Consider the following 18,789-nt stretch of genomic DNA (forward strand, 5'->3'; position numbering starts at 1 on the left):
AGTAAAAGTTGCGACATAAACGCCCTATACCATGGGATATCTACTTATGCTATCGTTCTCTATGGTACTATGTACTATTTGTTACAGTATATCATAATAAAGAACATATAAAATCACTCCACTTGTATGCGATACTTTATTAAAATTGATATAAAAAACATGTAGTACCGTTTTTGTTCTTATTTAAAACATTGAAATGTTTTAACGTTTTAAATAAAAAGGGTACTACCTACATGTTTTTACATTGTTTTTATTAATTCTAAAGAAAATATCTATACCGGTAATAGATAATATTTGATTACAAAAATTCAAATGCAGCGAGGACTTTGAGTCCCAACTCCGACCTTATAATAATGTATAGTTTGTGAATAAAATTTGAGACTTGGCCCTCCATCCGAAGAAATTACACGGTTGCCAAATCGTGTAAAATTCCAACTTTCTCAATTTCCAATTCAACGTCAGAATTGGAAAAATAATTTGATTATTTCTGAGAGACTTTCTCGCTTTCACCACCTACTTATCTTTTGAAACAAAAAAGTTTCTAGCATGTCAAAAATTTCATGTTTTCTGCTCGAAATGTCTCGACATTGACAAACATAATCATTAATTAAAAAATAACTATAAGTCGGATAAAAATGATCCAGACACCAATAGAAAGGAGACATTCTCCCCGTTAATTTAATATAAAATTATTACGCATTACGACGCCCCATGATTCTGAGAGAAGTGATATTAAAAAGGAAAACAAATCTTCGCAATGTTTCTAATTTTATCATAAAAGTTGAATTTCCTTTTAATACTTCAACCCTGAAGCTTTTTTAGTACTACTAGGATATCGGGGATGATACTCTAGATCCAATTCAGACGTTGAATTGGAAATTTGAGAAAGTTGCAATTTTACACGATTTGGCAACCCTGTAATTTCTTCGAGCGGAGGGCCAAGTCTCAACTTATTTTACACAAACTATAATCATATTATGACCTTATGCGGCATGTAATCAATCAATCGATTTGTGCAAAAATAATGCATATAATCAACCAATTGTGCAAAAGAATCTGAAAAAAGAATAGAATAAACTTTCTGAAAAACATCAGTCAACAATCATCTCTCATCCTGCTTGCCAGAGTAACGCACGAAAATCTGGAACACCATTTTGCATATGGACACCATGATGATTAGTGTGACCACGGCTAGAACCACAGCCTTGATGATCTGGAACTCGTGTAGTCGTTTGGTGGAGTGCTCCTTGTCGTGTGGCGGACACAGAGCCGTCTGATTGGCCAATGAAGTCGAATTCAGCATCAGCTCCACTGCTGACTCGGTCAGGTAGTCGACGGCCGAAGCGCTGCTGTTGTTTGATGCGGGGCTGCTCCTTTTTGTGGGCGCCATTTTTGCGGGGTTGAATAATAAATTAAGATCTTTCCCAGATCAAGTGTAGAGCTTCGCCAGGTTAGAGGTGTTATGTGGCCGCAATTGTTACCTGAAAATGAACGGAATAGCTAATGAACTACTTCGTTCGGGCTACTCTTAAATAGAAAGGAATAAAAATCCAAGTACCCTTTTTTAATTTGTTTATTTACTACATGTTTCAACATTAATTTATAAATAGTATCATATATTTATACTAATAGTTCTGTGAACAGTAGACCTCGCGCTCAGTAAGTTACATTGACCTGTTGCTATGTTTTCTCAAAAATTAATGAATAATTTATCAATTTAAAATGTCTAGAAAAAAACCTAAATAAACATAGAGCTTTCTGTCCTATCGTATCGTGACGTGTCGTCCCGGAATGTGAGTGTGAGCGCTGTTATCAGGTCTGGCTGCAACTGTCTACAACGTTGATGGAAAGATACATTTTCAAGATGCTTGATGTTTTTGAACGGGTAGTATTATAGTCAACTGTCTACTAACGTTGATGGAAAGATAAATTTTCAAGATGTTCGATGTGTTTGAACGGGTAGTATTATAGTCCACTTGACAGCTGATTGATGATGAATAATTCTAAACAGATTTTGATTGATGAATAATAAGTCTGATTTTTACGGTAATATTGGCGTTCAAAGGAGACTCCTTTTCCTTTTGTATTATCCTTAAAATGCAAAATTTCAAAAAACCGTATGTATACGTCGACGCGAAATTAAAAAAGGAACATGCCTGTCAAATTTCATGAAAATCTATTGCTGTGTTTCGCTGTAAATGCGAAACATAAATATATATAAACATAAAGAGAAATGCAAAACCGTCGACTTGAATCTTAGACCTCACTTCGCTCGGTCAATGATAAATGTCGAAACATGTAGTAAGTGAAATTTTTTTAAAGGGTAGTTACATTTTTATTTATTTCTAATGAACTTAACAAAGTTGACTCAAGAATACGGCGTTGATTTTGTTATCTGAAAATGAAAAGATTTTTTACTATAGCTTTACAATAGCTGACTTGGAAATACTGTGTTGATTCTTATACAGTATTCTGAAAATGAATGGAATTTTAACTATAGCGTTACAAAAGTTGACTGAGGGATATGGTGTCATTTGGGAAAAAATTACCATCGTAAAAATTCAGTAGAGTCTTAGGTAACTGGCTGAAAGCCAAGTTTTTCAATGCGAGGTATCTGACATGGGTTTATGAGAAATTATTGCAATCTTGGTTTGGTACTGATACACAATGACATACCGTATTTCAACTACCCCTATTAGCCTATTTAATTATAATGAATTTGTAAATTGTATGATAACCAAATGTAAAATGTTTCAACTATATAACTTACGACAGAGGTTGTATTATAAATTGTTTCATTGTTTGACGATGCTTATTGCTTTCTTGTAAAGTTTTACGGCTAATTAAATTATTGATTCTTGAGGATAGGGTGAATCTGTTCTCTTAGCTCTAAAAATTTAGAGGTACAGTTTAAAATTCTGTAATTTATGTTTTTTGAATTTAGCATTTCACTAATAATGGAGGGGTTGGGATTCACAAGAAAGGGAAGGGTTCATTTTCCGCCTCATTAGAATTAGGATTAGCTGCTGATCTCCAAACGAACCATTTGGGAGATCTCCATCCCATTAGTGGAGGCTTTAGCCTATATGTTAAGTAGATCGCATGATATCCAATAAGGATAAGAGGATTCAATAAATAGAGGATTCGGTCATGAGAATTCCATGCAAGCTTGATAATGTCTATATAGCTATTTATTTAAAGTACCTACCTAAGTAAACTCAAATACTATTGGAATTATGCCTTTTAAAAATGTAGTTTTAGAATTCAAAATGTTGTTCATCTTTTACCTAGAAACATAATTTCAGTACCTAGTTTTCAAAAGGATTTTCAAACGTCTGTCAATTCTCACAAAAATCCAAAAATTATTTATTTGAGACATATTTTTATTATTTATACTTTTATAATGTATTATCATAGAGAAACAATAGCGTAAGTAGATATCCCGTGGTATAGGGTTTTTATGTCGCAAACTTTTACTGTTATCCCAAGCCGATTACTGTCGATTATTGTCTATTTTTACTGTTTTGACCGGGTAAGAGTGTATGAACGGCACAAATATGAGAGACTACCAGCGTCATAAAGCTTCACGGGAAAGAACTACGTGGACTATCGGCTTGAGATAACAGTAAAAGTTGCGACATAAACGCCCTATACCATGGGATATCTACTTATGCTATTGTTTTCTATGGTATTATCTATTCGAACTATAAATGTTTTATCAATTCATTATTCTAAGAGCGCAGGATTTAAATAAAAATACAGGCTATTTTATTCCCAATAATTGAGATACCTATATTTGCCATTCTTGTTATTGGTATATTATCTAATTGCTTATATTATTTTATCCAGAATTGATTAGTAATTCATCTTAATAAAGCACTGAGCTTATTGAAACAGTTATTCAAAAAACTGTATTATCATAGTTTAGCGCATTCAATAGTAAAATATTCAGAAATTTTGTGTAAAATAAATAGATTTTGTGATAGCTTATTATGGTTGGTTTTAAGCATAAATCATTAAACACATGCAAAATATAATCTGTAGGCTGTTTCCTTCCTTGTGGAAAGTGGGAAGCTCAAATTTCAGAGTGATCCTTCAGCTTCACCCATGAATTAGATCATTGCGTGTTAGTAAAAACCACCTTTAAGTGGAGGTTTAAAAAGCATTTTATTTACGACTTTCTTCCGTGGCAATAACTTAGATCATCTCCCAGATAGTCTTTAAAAGATTTATTTACCTTTTCTGATATAAAATCCCGCTAACATTTCTTAAAGATCTGAAACCGTATTTTTAATGTGCTCTGAAGCAAATGTGCAAGTGGAACATTTTCACTTCCTGTTGGAATTCATATATGCATGATAAGATTTGAAAATCATGTAACTCTCTGCGTTCTTAATGCACGAACTAATTTCAACTAAACTGAAAGTAGACCTCAAAGGAAATTATTTTTTGTAATCTGCAGTGAAACATTTCATTGGCTTTTGTCGTGAGTTTATAGTTTGATTTTATAGCTTTGCAAATGATTCGTTTACTAATTAGTAATATCATTTTACTTAGTAAGATATGAATAAAACATTTCCTCAATTTTCATATTTTGATGATTAAGTTGCCTGCCTTAAATACTTGGAAATATTAAGTATCCAATTAGGTCAACTTGAAAAAATCTCAAAATGTTTCTATTTTTACTTGGGCCGGCCTACTTAGCACAAAAATTACATGCAGTGCTTTAAGGGTATCGTAGCTAGAGAAACTGTTACATATATTAAAAAATTTGAATAAAATCATTAGCTCCTAACGAATTTCTTAATCAAACAGTCAGTTCTATTTATGTTTAATAAAATTCATGGACCCACCTCCATGAAAATACGATTTCATGGTAGGTCTACTTGCATTAAGTAGTTGAAATATATGTTAAATCTAAATATCATTGAAAATTTGAGATTATAATATAATCCGTTGTTGGTTATCCATCTTGTTTTCACTATTATTATTACTATCGTATTTCATAGAATTTCTGTTTGGCTTGAAAATGTGCAACACCAGCACGAAACGGTCGACGCCACACCAATGAACGTGAGTGTTTTTCACTTTAAAGTTCTATGAAATACGATAGTAAAAATATAGGCCTAATAAAATGTACAATTTATTAAGATTATCAATGTGATTGGAACATTTATAGTAATAAGTTATATAAATGGGGTAATTTTTGAATATTATAAACTGCTTGATAGGTTTCACAAAATTGATTAATTTTGTTAACATTATAAATTTTAATATTCTGTCGAAATATTGACAAAAAACAATGTAATATAAACTTTACCAAAGAGAATAAGTGTCTTCCTCTAGATAGATAACTGAGGTAATTTTCTGGATTATTGATTAAATATTAATTCTTCAAGTGAATTGAATGAATTTTTCAATGGAAACAAATGTCCATGTTCAAAATCCTTACCGGTACATATTAATGTTTTATTATGTTGGCTAAATCATCAAATTCAACTTTTCAGTTAAATAATTGACAAATTAATTCGTTTTCAAAACGGTTACTGTACATCAATGTGCATGATAGTATAAGTTCACTGATTTAATATACTCTAATCACTTCGAAAAATCTATTTCCGTACAATGTAAGAAACGTATTTTTAAAATGTTCTTTTAAAACATTTATTGCATCAATTTCTTCATTTAAAAAAACTCTATTTTTGTGAAATTTGAAAACACTACATGAAATTAGTATCATATCTTGTAATAAAAACATATAATATAAATTACTATTTTACTTACCAATTTGAAACAAGTAAATCCCATCTTACAGGGGAAATATTTTGAAACTCGCAGTTTTCCTTGAAATTGTTGTGCCAGTTAATTCTACCGTTAAAATTCACCGCGCTCAAAACACGTCAAAAACACCTCACTCTTGCTTATCGTAGTCCATTGGAGGCACGGTTTCATATGAGACCGATAACAGAACTGATTCCCGACTGGAAAAAGGAAAGCCTCTATATAACCCCTCTCCTTCTTTGTCCCTCTAATATAGGCTCACTCGAGCGCACGCTCATAAAGTCCAGTTCTGTGTACAGCGGCTACTTTATTCTACATTTGCACTTCTATTTTCAAGCGTAAAAACACAATCATCCTACACTTTTTACATAGGATTAGACCCGGTTGCACAAAAACCTGTTAAATTCTAATCATGTTTAATTGCCACGAGAACCAATCAGAGAAGGCTTTTTTGGAAATAAGGCTTCTCTGATATTGGTTCTCGTGGAATTTAATCGCGGTTGAAATTTAACAGGCTTTTGTGCATCTGAGTCTTGTGCATTTTGAGAAATGTTGAAATTATTTTCACCAGCTCGTTGAGACTTAAACATTTATCATTTTATAGTTATTTCAATCAAAATCTAATTTTTCCCAACCATTCAAGATAAATTGCACATAAGATGCACAAAAACCTGTTAAATTCTAATCATGTTTAATTGCCACGAGAACCAATCAGAGAAGGCTTTTTTGGAAATAAGGCTTCTCTGATATTGGTTCTCGTGGAATTTAATCGCGGTTGAAATTTAACAGGCTTTTGTGCATCTGAGTCTTGTGCATTTTGAGAAATGTTGAAATTATTTTCACCAGCTCGTTGAGACTTAAACATTTATCATTAAATTATTTTAAAAAATATTTATCATTAAATTATTTATTATTAAATTATTTCAATCAAAATCTAATTTTTCCCAACCATTCAAGATAAATTAATCCAATTTAAATTAAATCAATATACGATTGTTTCCAAGATTCTCCAAAATTAATATTTATTTTGGTAATACCAGTATCTTAAACGGTATATTATTGTGCAATTCATGTCAACGAATATTGTGTCGATGATCCTTCTCAAAATAAAAATCATTCAGCCAATTGTTGCATGTTGGCTGTAATAATGATGTCGATTTCTTGCAATTCATCTTTTAAAGTACCTACCAGATTGTTTTAGTTGGAGTAGTTTTCCTAGCTCAACAATAATTTATCACAATTTATTTATAATTCAATGTATTACATTGTTTTACTTATCGGGGAGTAAGTTAATCCTACATCAAGTCAGATCAGTATTCGTGACTGCAACCAATAAATTTGAAAACTTAGTATCTACAACGACAGATTGAATAAATAAATTTGGTATTGAATCAGTAGTTTGCTATTCAGATTTAAATTCATCACCTAAGCTTCTATTATCAGATATGTTTGAAATAATTTATTGCCTTGATCTGCGTACTTTTTATAAAATTATAATTCAGATTGTATTATACGATAAATGATAGGGTGTCACTGATAAATCAAGTTATCACTGAAAATTAAAAAGTTTATTATTTTCTTGCCTTTTTTCTGGAGTTCATACTTTATATACAAGTAAACAGAGATAAGTTACCTCTCATGTTAGTTTAAATATTGTTTCTCATAACAATATCAAACATAATATGAAATTATTTGATTTTAGATATTCAAATGTATTTCACCTGAACATCACAATTCTCATAAATAATGAATTCTCAGGTTTGTTGTCAAAATATCACTTATTTATTGTAAAATAAATTATTAATTATTAATGTGACAAATTACCTTCATATGATTGAAAAAAGTTTAATCGTTGTTTAAGGCAATGATAGCCAGTGGTTCAGAGTTCTCCCTAGATAGTAACTTAGATATATTCACTCATCTCTCATCGTCATCCTACTGGCTATAAATATAAATTACATTTATAATAATTAACTAGCCGTCAGGCTCGCTTCGCTCGCCATATCCGTCTAGCCAGGGGGCTCCGCCCCCTGGACCTCTGACTGGATCGTCCAAGAATGAGATCAGCAGGCTCGCTTCGCTCGCCTGCATTTTTCATTTGGGCATTTTTATCATATGTTAGGACAATCCAGTCGGGGGTCCAGACTAAACGGATATGGCGAACGAAGCGAGCCTGACTGCTAGTAATATAATATTCCCAGGATTGAAGTAGCAGTGCCCAATCAATTTTTCCGCGATAAATGCATTTAAATCTTCAACTTGGTGCCAACCTAACAAAGTCAACTCAACTTAATGCCAACCTGACAAAATTATTAATTTAGTTGCCAGTTAACAACTGTTTCGAAGAGGTACTCTATCTAGATTATAGTTCTATAGTAACATATGATATGGAAATTTCAATTATAATTAAGAGATTGGGAGAAGAAGAATATACATGCTAAAAGACGAACTTTAAACCCTTAGAGTTAAAATATTGCCAAAAGATTTCTTAGTGCGCCTCTAAAGGGCCAACTGAACATACCTACCAAATTTGAACGTTTTTGGTCCGGTAGATTTTTAGTTATGCGAGTGAGTGAGTGAGTCAGTCAATCAGTGAGTTAGTGCCATTTCGCTTTTATATATATAGATTAACATTATTAATTATTTCATTCTCATAAACGTTTGCTACTCATTGGATTCAATGGCTCTCCTTAACAATCCAGTGGCTATCCTCATTGGATTCTAAAACATTTAAAGTTGAAACACTGAGTAAAAAACGTAAATATCTCATTTATAATTCATAATAATTTAAATAATCTAGAATACTCTTTCAAATAGTAAAGATTTCATCTAAAACTATATTGTTCTGTTATCATTTCATCATAATCCAAGCACAAGTTTGAAATGGGATGAAAACAACTTGATATTGTCAAAACCACTACTTATTTATTGAAACAATTTCTAATACTATAGGTTTCGGGTGTTACAACATTATCATCTCTAGTGAACTCAATAAACTGTTTTGAAAAAATCAACAGTTTTGACAATATCAAGTGGTTATCATTCAAAATTGATACCCACTATCTGTTTGCTTGTAATGTGTTTTTGGATAATTATAGTAATCCTTTACTCCTGTACAACTAAGTTTCACGGATAGTTACACGTCTGGAACATAAATTTGAAAGAGTATCTACAAAATTATTTCGCTAGCTTTATACAGATGAATTACTGCTTTATTATACTAAAAAAATGTTGGACTATTTTTATTTGATTTCTTCTTTTAATTTTCAGAAAATCGAAATGGAAGTCTGCGTCGATAGCTTGCAATCAGCTTTGAACGCTTTCAAAGGTGGTGCCTCTAGAATAGAACTGTGTTCCTCACTGAATGACGGAGGTCTGACGCCGTCTCTGGGTTTCTATCTTCAGGTAAAATCCGAGCTAACAATCCCAATCTTCATAATGATCCGACCCAGGCCTGGCTACGACTTTGTCTACAGTCCAGGTGACATTCAAATCATGAAAAACGACATAAAACAGTTTAAAGAAAACGGTGCCGAAGGCTTTGTTTTCGGCGCGTTAACAAAAGACAGAAGTATCGATGTTGAAGCCTGTAAAATTCTGATGGAAATTGCAAATCCACTTCCTGTAACCTTCCACAGAGCATTTGATTTGGTTGCTGACCCCTTCAAATCATTGGACGCCATCATAGATCTGGGGTTCTCAAGAGTTTTAAGCAGCGGACAGAAGCCTAGCACTGAGAAAGGTGTTGATTTAATCAAAAAACTGGTAAAACATGCTGACAATCGACTAATTATCATGCCTGGCGGTGGAATCAACATCTCCAACCTGACCATGATTCTTCAAGAAACTGGCGTTAAAGAATTCCATGCGTCTGCTTCAAAACAGGTGGAATTTTTTGAAAAGTCTAGTTATGTCATCAGCGTGTTTGGTGCAGCAGCGTCAAGTATCAAAATCACTGACGTAGAATTAGTGAAAGATTTGGTTTCTGAATATGAAAAATGCATGAAAAAACACGTTCTATAAAAATACTATTTCATTCATCTAGAATAATTCAAACCAATATATAATAAATATTCATATACATGATTTCAAATCAATATGATTTTTTGCTTCAAAAACACATTTTACTTTTTAAGAATACAAACAACTTCAAATTATTAAAATATAATAATTTTTCACTTTAAACACATTATAGGAAAACTCCATAAAATTGACATGTGGTTGCAATAAAAAGATCTATATCAACTTATCTACTTTTTCAGATGGAATTGACAAATGATAACTTATTATAATTTGAACATACAGTAATAATTTTCTTTCAGTTGAATGCGTCATCACACAAGATAGCAATGCATTTTGTAATATCAAAAATGCAATAACTTTGTTACCTACAGATTTATTAAAATTATCTATTTTATATATTATTTCGAATTATTGTCTCAAGCAACATCAAATTTACAATCACAATAAAATTACGTTATTTTATGGTACAAGCTCAAATCTTGCATTAATTCATTTCAAGTAATCATAGCGTAGTATTGTGAAAGTCGCAAGTTTTTAATTAATAAGAAGATCTTGCTGTGATATGATTATGGTTCGTTTGAATAGAATATTTACACTGTTAATACGGCTTACATTTACTGACATGTGGTTACAATAAAAAGATCTATATCAACTTATCTACTTTTTCAGATGGAATTGACAAATGATAACTTATTAATCATAATCAAAAATGCAATAACTTTGTTACCTACATAGATTTATTAAAATTATCTATTTTATATATTATTTCGAATTATTGTCTCAAGCAACATCAAATTTACTATCACAATAAAATTACGTTATTTTATGGTACAAGCTCAAATCTTGCATTAATTCATTTCAAGTAATCATAGCGTAGTATTGTGAAAGTCGCAAGTTTCTAATTAATGGGAAGATCTTGCAGTGATATGATTATGGTTCGTTTGAATAGAATATTTACACTGTTAATACAGCTTACATTTACTGACTTACTAATACTCAATATTAGAGAAGCTCTACAGTTTCTAAACAGCGACAATACACATAAAAGTAAAAGCAATATTTTAAATATCAAGTCACGTTCAATAATATATATTCAAATTCCAAATTACATTGATAGTCATACATTAGTTATATTAGAATGCATGTGTACAGAGATAATCTTTGTCGAATGATATACAATTTGTGGAGCGCCATATGAAGCTAATTAAGTCTATGGCCAGGTTGCACAAAAACCTGTTAAATTTAGGTCATAATTAAATGCCAGGAGGAAGTTTATCTGATTAGTCATCGTGGCATTCAATCATAAGTAAGATTCAACAGGCTTTTGTGTAACCAGCCTCCATCTATAGAATTTGGCAAAATGTTTGCGCTTGTGTTGTACACCACAAAATTTTCCCACCTCTGCTTATTATTATTGAATAATCATCATGTATTACTATAATATTATCATTCACAGGTACAGCATTTTTCACATTTAATAGATTATGTCGAATGGAAGCTTGACAAACAGCTTCTAAATATAAGATTTTTCAACTGTCAATCTGAAACGTCAAGTTTATAATTATTTGATAACTATCATCTCTATATTCTTAACTGGCTGGTAACCCGTGCTCCGCAAGGGTCTAATTAAAAGTTTGACAAACTGAAAACTTGACCAACTGAAATCATGAAGAATTAAGAATAGGCCTATAACCATTCTCGGTAAATTGAGAATCTATATGCAAAATTTCAATTATAAATCAGTCCAATAGTTTAGACGTGGTGATGATTCGTGAATTTCCTATCCCTTATACGCGTATAAGCCAATTCTTTCCTTTGTTATAGAAGATTATATATGAGAGAATCGAATAGCAACATTCGATATAACAAAGCTTAGCCATCTCTAGTAGGATATCATGACCAATAGATCTCACACAAATCTCGGTTCGAACCCTCTCATTACCAAAAGTTTTTTAACCAGATCACTGCCGTGTTATCGGATGGGCACGTTAAACTGTCGGTCCCGGCTGAAGTATGACAGTCGTGAGGCCCATTGACGGCTTAAATTATGAATATTCAGGCGGTGGGACCTTCCCGAAAGGAACTCCCCACCAACAAAAGCCATACGAAATTTACTTTTTTACAAATCTCGGTCTATTTAATTTCAAATTAGGAAATGCATAATGAAAACCCCATTAGTAATATTAGTATTCACTTTCTTGGTAATGGCTCACTTATATTTACACAAAAATTACCCTATATTGGTAATCTTGTTGTCAAAGTACCCTTTTTCAACTTTTTTTGTGTGGAATAAAATAAAGTTGAAAGAAGGGTACTTTTGATTCTTAATTTCTAAGTAATATTATTGTAACGAAGAAATTCTTTCTACTTCATATATTCTTAAAATATAACATTTTTAAAAGTCGTGCACATACTTCAACGCCCAAATCAAAAAAGTTCATTCCTCTCAAATTTCATAAAATCGATTTATACATATTGGTTGAAAATGCACGTCACATACATACATGCAGACAACATTTAAAACTTTTCTGTCAGTTAAAACCGTTAAATTTAAAACGGTTCTGTCAGGACCTCCTAGTATATGGGAAGTCCTGGTTCTGTCAATGAATAGGAAGCAGAAAACAGCTGTTTTACAAAATATGTACAGTTCAGAGATGAGTATCGGGCGATGGGGGAAAGTAAATCTACTTATTCCTTCAGTCACAAAACACTTACTATGTTATTTGTCAGAGATGAGTATTTTTGTAACCGGGCGGTGGTATAAGTAAATCTACTTATTTCTCTAGTCACAAAACCGTACGTCAGTGATGAGTATCTTTGCAACGGGGCAGTGGAAAGAGTAAATTTACTTATTCCTTCAGTTACAAAACACTCACTATGTTATTTTTTGTCAGAGATGAGTATTTTTGTAACCGGGCGGTGGAAAGAGTAAATTTACTTATTCCTTCAGTCACAAAACCGTATGTCACTTGTCAGAATTGATTGAGCTTCGCCGACTACCAGACATTGTTTCATAGATCCTGTACCTGGTCAGAATCGACTGGATTTCGTCCTGCGCGAGGAACGAGTTGACTTTGGACAGTTTGCGCAGTTGTTTCCCAATATATTTGCCGAACAAGTCAAACTCGTTGTCAGTTACATCTTTCGACGAGCTGTCAACAGCTGGCGATTGGTTGAGGGATGACGTCACACGGTGTACCGGTTTCGAGGAGGTGTGCAAACGGTACTCACTTTGTCGGTGCATTCTGGGGAGCTCTCTTTGCACAATCGGTGCTGGGTCAGGGGTCGGTATGGTGTCTATCTTCCCACCGAAGTCGGCCTCTGTGAGGTCTCCGATGCCTTCGATTTCAGCTTGGAAGGCCTGTTTCAAGTCCATGTTGACCGAAACGATGTCCTGTTCTGTGGCCATGGCGCTCCTTTGCAGGGCGTTGAACGTATTGTTGCTGATGTCTAGTAGGTCTTCGGGCTGAGAGTGGCCTTCGAATCAAATAAAACCACTAGTTAGTTACTCAAAACAAATTGAATTATAAAAAACGGTGAGATTGAGAGTGACCTTTCAATCAAATAAATAAATAAATGTTTATTTCCCCAAAAAAACTGAAACTCCAACATCAATTACACAAAATATTAGATAAATTACAATTACATACAATAGTTAGTTACAAAAAAATCTTATAATGTGTCCTCTTCTTGTTTAGTTTTTTTTTGTGTGAAAATTGACCTACTCCACTATGGCGTACCATGTCGGGAGTCTTTCAGTAGCCTAAGTATTTTAACTGTTCCATCATTGTACATTTTCAAATCAATATTACATGTGAAGGATAGGTTGAATTCATTCCAAGTTAACTCAGATATTCATGGCTATAACACTAGAGGAAGGAATAACATTTCAGTTGAGAGACATAGGCTGAGTGTATTTGAGAAAACACCTACTTATAGGGGACAAAAGTTTTTTGCGAAACTTCCGGCTGATTTGAGAAGTATTGTTGAAGAAAAACAATTCAAAACAAAACTATATTCTTATCTCAGTGAGAAGGCTTTCTATGAGGTTGACGAATTCTTGTTAGAGTGAAAAAAATTATCTAAATTTTGCAAATTTAATGAATTGTTAAATGTTATTAGTTTTATTTTAAGATTGATATTTTATGTTATTATGTTATTTATCTGTGACGTTTTTCAACTGTATTACATTGTTTTTGTTATACTTTTGTTGAGAATAAAATATTATTATTATTACCATGTTCTAGAGTAGGTTTTGTTTTTTTCCGTATTATTAATAAATAAATAAAACCTCAATTCGAAAATAGACTAGGGGCAAGGAGAAGTGCTCTGTTTGGCTGCAAGCAAACAGGTGATGAATAAGGTGTTAGTATAGGGAAAAACTCCTTGATCTTGTAAAGGACAAAGGAATTGGTTTGCCCAACTAACGTACTAAGCTCCGGTTGACGTGTGGGGTTCTTTGAACCTTTGGATCCTTGAATCCGTCCCTTCAAAAAATAACTCTTTTTATATATATATATATATATATATATATATATATATATATATATATAATATATATATATATATTATATATATATATATATATATATATATATATATATACTCGAAACCGATTGAAACAATCAAATTGAACTGTCGTAGAATCGACACCGTTTTGGGCTTAAGCCTGTGGTACTATTGTAATGCTAAATAAAACATTTAGATAATGTACCTACTTATTGTATAAATAAAGAATAAATTATTTAATAAATAAATTGTTTAAAAATGGTGAGATTTTAAAAGTGAAATCTAAAGCTGGATTCCCACACAACAGTGACAGTGAACAGTGTTGATATAGGCCTAATTCCCAAATGAGGAGACAATTCGGAGTTTTTCAAGTTCACTTTAACTGCCACCTATCTCGATCTTGTCTTTCTATAAATAAAGTTTGACCTAATGACGCTATCTATCCAGCAAGTGCTGGTCATGGATGGAGAAAACTGAATTACTGAAATAAAGAACTTGAAGGATGTCACACTGAAGATGACACCATAGGCGTTGGAACACGTTTGTAACTTTTTAATAAAGTAATAATATTTTTAGACAATCCCCTATTATAAACCTTGAAAGTTGCTTAAAGTCAGTAGATACCTTGAGGCTCGACACCTTCTTCTATGACCAGCTGGCATTGCTGATTCACTTGCTGCAGTTCCCGTTCGACATCCTCGCCATTGTTCATGTCATTTGGAAAGCCGTCCACTTCAATGAACTCCACCTGCAACGTGAACGTAAAAAACCAATTAAAAAGACTGTGATAAATGTGAATTGCATGACAATAGAGTTATGTAAATTCCTAAAGGGCCAAACCACATTAATCGTTTTTTCAGTCATCACGACAGGACAGGAAGCTTCCCGATTGGAAGGGCAGGAAGATCACTTGATAAGCCAACCCAAGCAAAGAGGTTCATGTTCCGATTGGAATATTCTTCGTGTGTCTTGGCCCTAACTGTAGTAATAGCCTTCAATGTAACCTTTGTTTTGTTGGAATTCTTGATGTCTGATTGATCACAATAAAGAAACCTCTTATGAAGGTATAATAATAATTTCTCTGATTGCCAATGAATTGCAACCAGAGAAGTTTATCAATTAGTTCTATACTACATTCTGGGGACCGAGAGACGTAAGCAACATGCGCGTGTGAGAGTGGATCTTAAAACCAATTCACGGTGGCTACCTCAAGCATACTGTACACAGAAACATTGGTAAGTTAGTGTACCTACTTATTGTATAAATAAATAAAGAATAAATTATTTAATAAATAAATTGTTTAAAAATGGTGAGATTTTAAAAGTGAAATCTAAAGCTGGATTCCCACACAACAGTGACAGTGAACAGTGTTGATATAGGCCTAATGAGGAGACAATTCGGAGTTTTTCAAGTTCACTTTAACTGCCACCTATCTCGATCTTGTCTTTCTATAAATAAAGTTTGACCTAATGACGCTATCTATCCAGCAAGTGCTGGTCATGGATGGAGAAAACTGAATTACTGAAATAAAGAACTTGAAGGATGTCACACTGAAGATGACACCATAGGCGTTGGAACACGTTTGTAACTTTTTAATAAAGTAATAATATTTTTAGACAATCCCCTATTATAAACCTTGAAAGTTGCTTAAAGTCAGTAGATACCTTGAGGCTCGACACCTTCTTCTATGACCAGCTGGCATTGCTGATTCACTTGCTGCAGTTCCCGTTCGACATCCTCGCCATTGTTCATGTCATTTGGAAAGCCGTCCACTTCAATGAACTCCACCTGCAACGTGAACGTAAAAAACCAATTAAAAAGACTGTGATAAATGTGAATTGCATGACAATAGAGTTATGTAAATTCCTAAAGGGCCAAACCACATTAATCGTTTTTTCAGTCATCACGACAGGACAGGAAGCTTCCCGATTGGAAGGGCAGGAAGATCACTTGATAAGCCAACCCAAGCAAAGAGGTTCATGTTCCGATTGAAATATTCTTCGTGTGTCTTGGCCCTAACTGTAGTAATAGCCTTCAATGTAACCTTTGTTTTGTTGGAATTCTTGATGTCTGATTGATCACAATAAAGAAACCTCTTATGAAGGTATAATAATAATTTCTCTGATTGCCAATGAATTGCAACCAGAGAAGTTTATCAATTAGTTCTATACTACATTCTGGGGACCGAGAGACGTAAGCAACATGCGCGTGTGAGAGTGGATCTTAAAACCAATTCACGGTGGCTACCTCAAGCATGCTGTACACAGAAACATTGGTAAGTTAGTGTAAACTATATTATGCGTCTACCAGCTACTAAGGGAAAACGGGATTGTAAATGTCATGAACGTTTGAGTTTTGGACAAATCCGATTCCGCGTTCCCTTATTAGCTAGTAGCCGCTACTAATGTAATTGTGTGCAGACTATTATCTTGCCATAGAATGAACTAAATAATCACAGTATGTGACTATTGCGATGTGAATGAATGCACTGTAGTATTAAACGTCGACCTGAGTACACACACAAGGGCTAAGACCACAAACATATGGGCGTCATAGGGTGTAATCACAATGGATGCGTGTATGTGCAAATGCACGCATAACCAAGCGGCAAGCATGCAGATGAGAAAAATCTCACACTGAAAGCGTGAACTTGTTGAGTCACAACGTGTTTCAATGACACTTTCCAAATTTTGTTTTTCGGCTCATGCATGATTGCATAGGTACGCATTCGACGCGAACACACCAATAGAATTGCTAAATTTATTTTTCGCGTCTTATGTAGTTTTTCCCGTAAGAGACAAAGCATACTGTTATCAATTGATGAAAGTGATCAGCTTGCTTAATACACCCTTATATTTGAGGTCTTACTTATTCTATTATTGTCCCTCCTCCCGATAACACTGAAATAGACAAAACTTTATTCCCAACAAAATAAAAGTATGTAAAAGATTCCATTCCAAATTTAACTCTAACAAATAGCAGAATTAGGACAAGTACTAATGATATTTTGCTACTAATAAGAAGATTTCTTAGCAACTCACAGAAGTTCCTTGCTGTGAATCAGAATCCAAATTCAGATGATCGAAGTGATTTGATCTCTTAAGATGCTTTTTCAAATTTGAGGTAGTTGTCTTAAAGCTGAAATGTTTTCCACATATATTACACGATGCAACTCCTTTTTCACGATCTACAACACTGAAATATTTCCAAAGAAAGCTATGTTTTCGGCGCATTATTGTATGGTGTAGAACAGCAATCGATACAAATCAGGTACCAAGCCTCACCATTAAATTATAAATTCAGACGATGTATCTGCCTACAATACTAGTTTCCAAACACTAACTACTAAATGAATATTCCAGTAAAATTACTTTGATAATATACAGTTTAAATTTATAACCTCAATGTACTGTACATTGCACTGCACAGGCAGAAAGCCAGAAACAGAACGGCGGAAAACTGTACTGATACTATATCGATATATCAATAGATAGAACAGATATATCGATATATAAGAATATTGATATAATGTTTTTTGTATCCTGAATTCTGATACTACTTATACTGTTAGGAATCTCACAATTATTTTTTTCTGAAAATTGTTTTTTCAATTTGATAATTTCAGTATCGTAGATCATACATAAATATTTCTCACTTTATTCAGATATCAAAATCGATCTTTCGATCAACACAGTATCGATGGAAATGCCTTTGAGATCTAAACAAACAAAACTACGATCATTGAAGTATGAACCGAAAACCGAAGCAATAACCACCATTTTGTATTTTGTGGAGTGTTATTATTGAAGGAAGAGTGCAAAAGTTTGAAGAAATTTAATACAAAATAGACTCAATACTTATTAAAAATAATGGTGCAGGACAAAAATTCGTAAGTTTCTCATTCACATCTATTTTAAATATTAATCAAGACATTCTTTCCTAGTAATTGCTTGCCAACGTGATTCACTAAACGTGCATTTAGGTTATCCGGTTTGTTTCCAATTTGATGATTTTGTTTCAATTCAAGCTGGATTAAATTCTCTCCAATCCGATTTATTAAAAGAATTAATTTTCGAAACCTCCAGTTTAGACAGGAACACTTACCGTGTCCAATTTAATTTGTATTTTGTAAATTTAATATGAATATTTGATAATTTTCTGATGAGCAAAGAATCAATGATAAATAAATAATTTGGCTATTTATAAGTCTTAAAAACATTTGAATCGAACATTATAATTGCCAAAATAACTAATGTAACTCCAACTAAGTTATACGGTCATCTTAGAAGTGATAATTTTTTTGCTCGTTAGCCGGATGCATTTTATGGGATAGGCTTAACTATACAACAATATGAGTGTAATAGACGAGCCCCATAAGAGAACATGTATTCTGAATTTGCTCGTATAATTGTGGGACAATGTGGGGTTATTTTTCATTGAGCGGGACAATCACTATCCGACTATGTTGGGCCACCA

At 33.1% G+C, this 18,789-nt stretch overlaps 3 protein-coding genes across 4 annotated transcripts in view; 2 read left to right on the forward strand and 1 right to left on the reverse strand.

Annotated features, from left to right (window-relative positions):
- Positions 1-10,562, forward strand: part of LOC111044303 (copper homeostasis protein cutC homolog) — a 27,289-nt gene extending 16,727 nt beyond the window's left edge. The window contains exons 1-2 of one of the 2 annotated variants that reach the window (XM_039436414.1): positions 7,382-7,539; positions 9,052-10,026. In XM_039436414.1, the coding sequence (XP_039292348.1) occupies positions 7,528-7,539; positions 9,052-9,804 (765 nt within the window). In that variant the 5' untranslated portion in view covers positions 7,382-7,527 and the 3' untranslated portion in view covers positions 9,805-10,026. Of the gene's footprint in view, positions 1-7,381; positions 7,540-9,051 lie in introns of those variants that run through there. The other variant, XM_039436415.1, reaches the window with a different exon arrangement.
- LOC111044304 lies at positions 9,884-17,769 on the reverse strand. The gene is made up of 3 exons (XM_022329402.2): positions 17,355-17,769; positions 15,978-16,101; positions 9,884-13,281 (listed from the first exon to the last, which is right to left on the reverse strand). The coding sequence occupies exons 1-3, from the start codon at positions 17,544-17,546 to the stop codon at positions 12,770-12,772; spliced, it is 828 nt and encodes a 275-aa protein (XP_022185094.2). The 5' UTR covers positions 17,547-17,769; the 3' UTR covers positions 9,884-12,769.
- Positions 17,770-18,047: 278 nt separating this feature from the next.
- The window catches only part of LOC111044306 (RNA-binding protein with serine-rich domain 1), a 30,624-nt gene continuing 29,882 nt past the window's right edge, over positions 18,048-18,789 (forward strand). Inside the window, exon 1 of the mRNA XM_022329403.2 lies at positions 18,048-18,202. Coding sequence (XP_022185095.2) covers positions 18,183-18,202 — 20 coding nt within the window. The 5' untranslated portion in view covers positions 18,048-18,182. The remainder of the gene's footprint in view (positions 18,203-18,789) is intronic.

Source organism: Nilaparvata lugens, chromosome 10 (genome assembly GCF_014356525.2).
Source record: "Nilaparvata lugens isolate BPH chromosome 10, ASM1435652v1, whole genome shotgun sequence".
Taxonomy (NCBI): domain Eukaryota; kingdom Metazoa; phylum Arthropoda; class Insecta; order Hemiptera; family Delphacidae; genus Nilaparvata; species Nilaparvata lugens.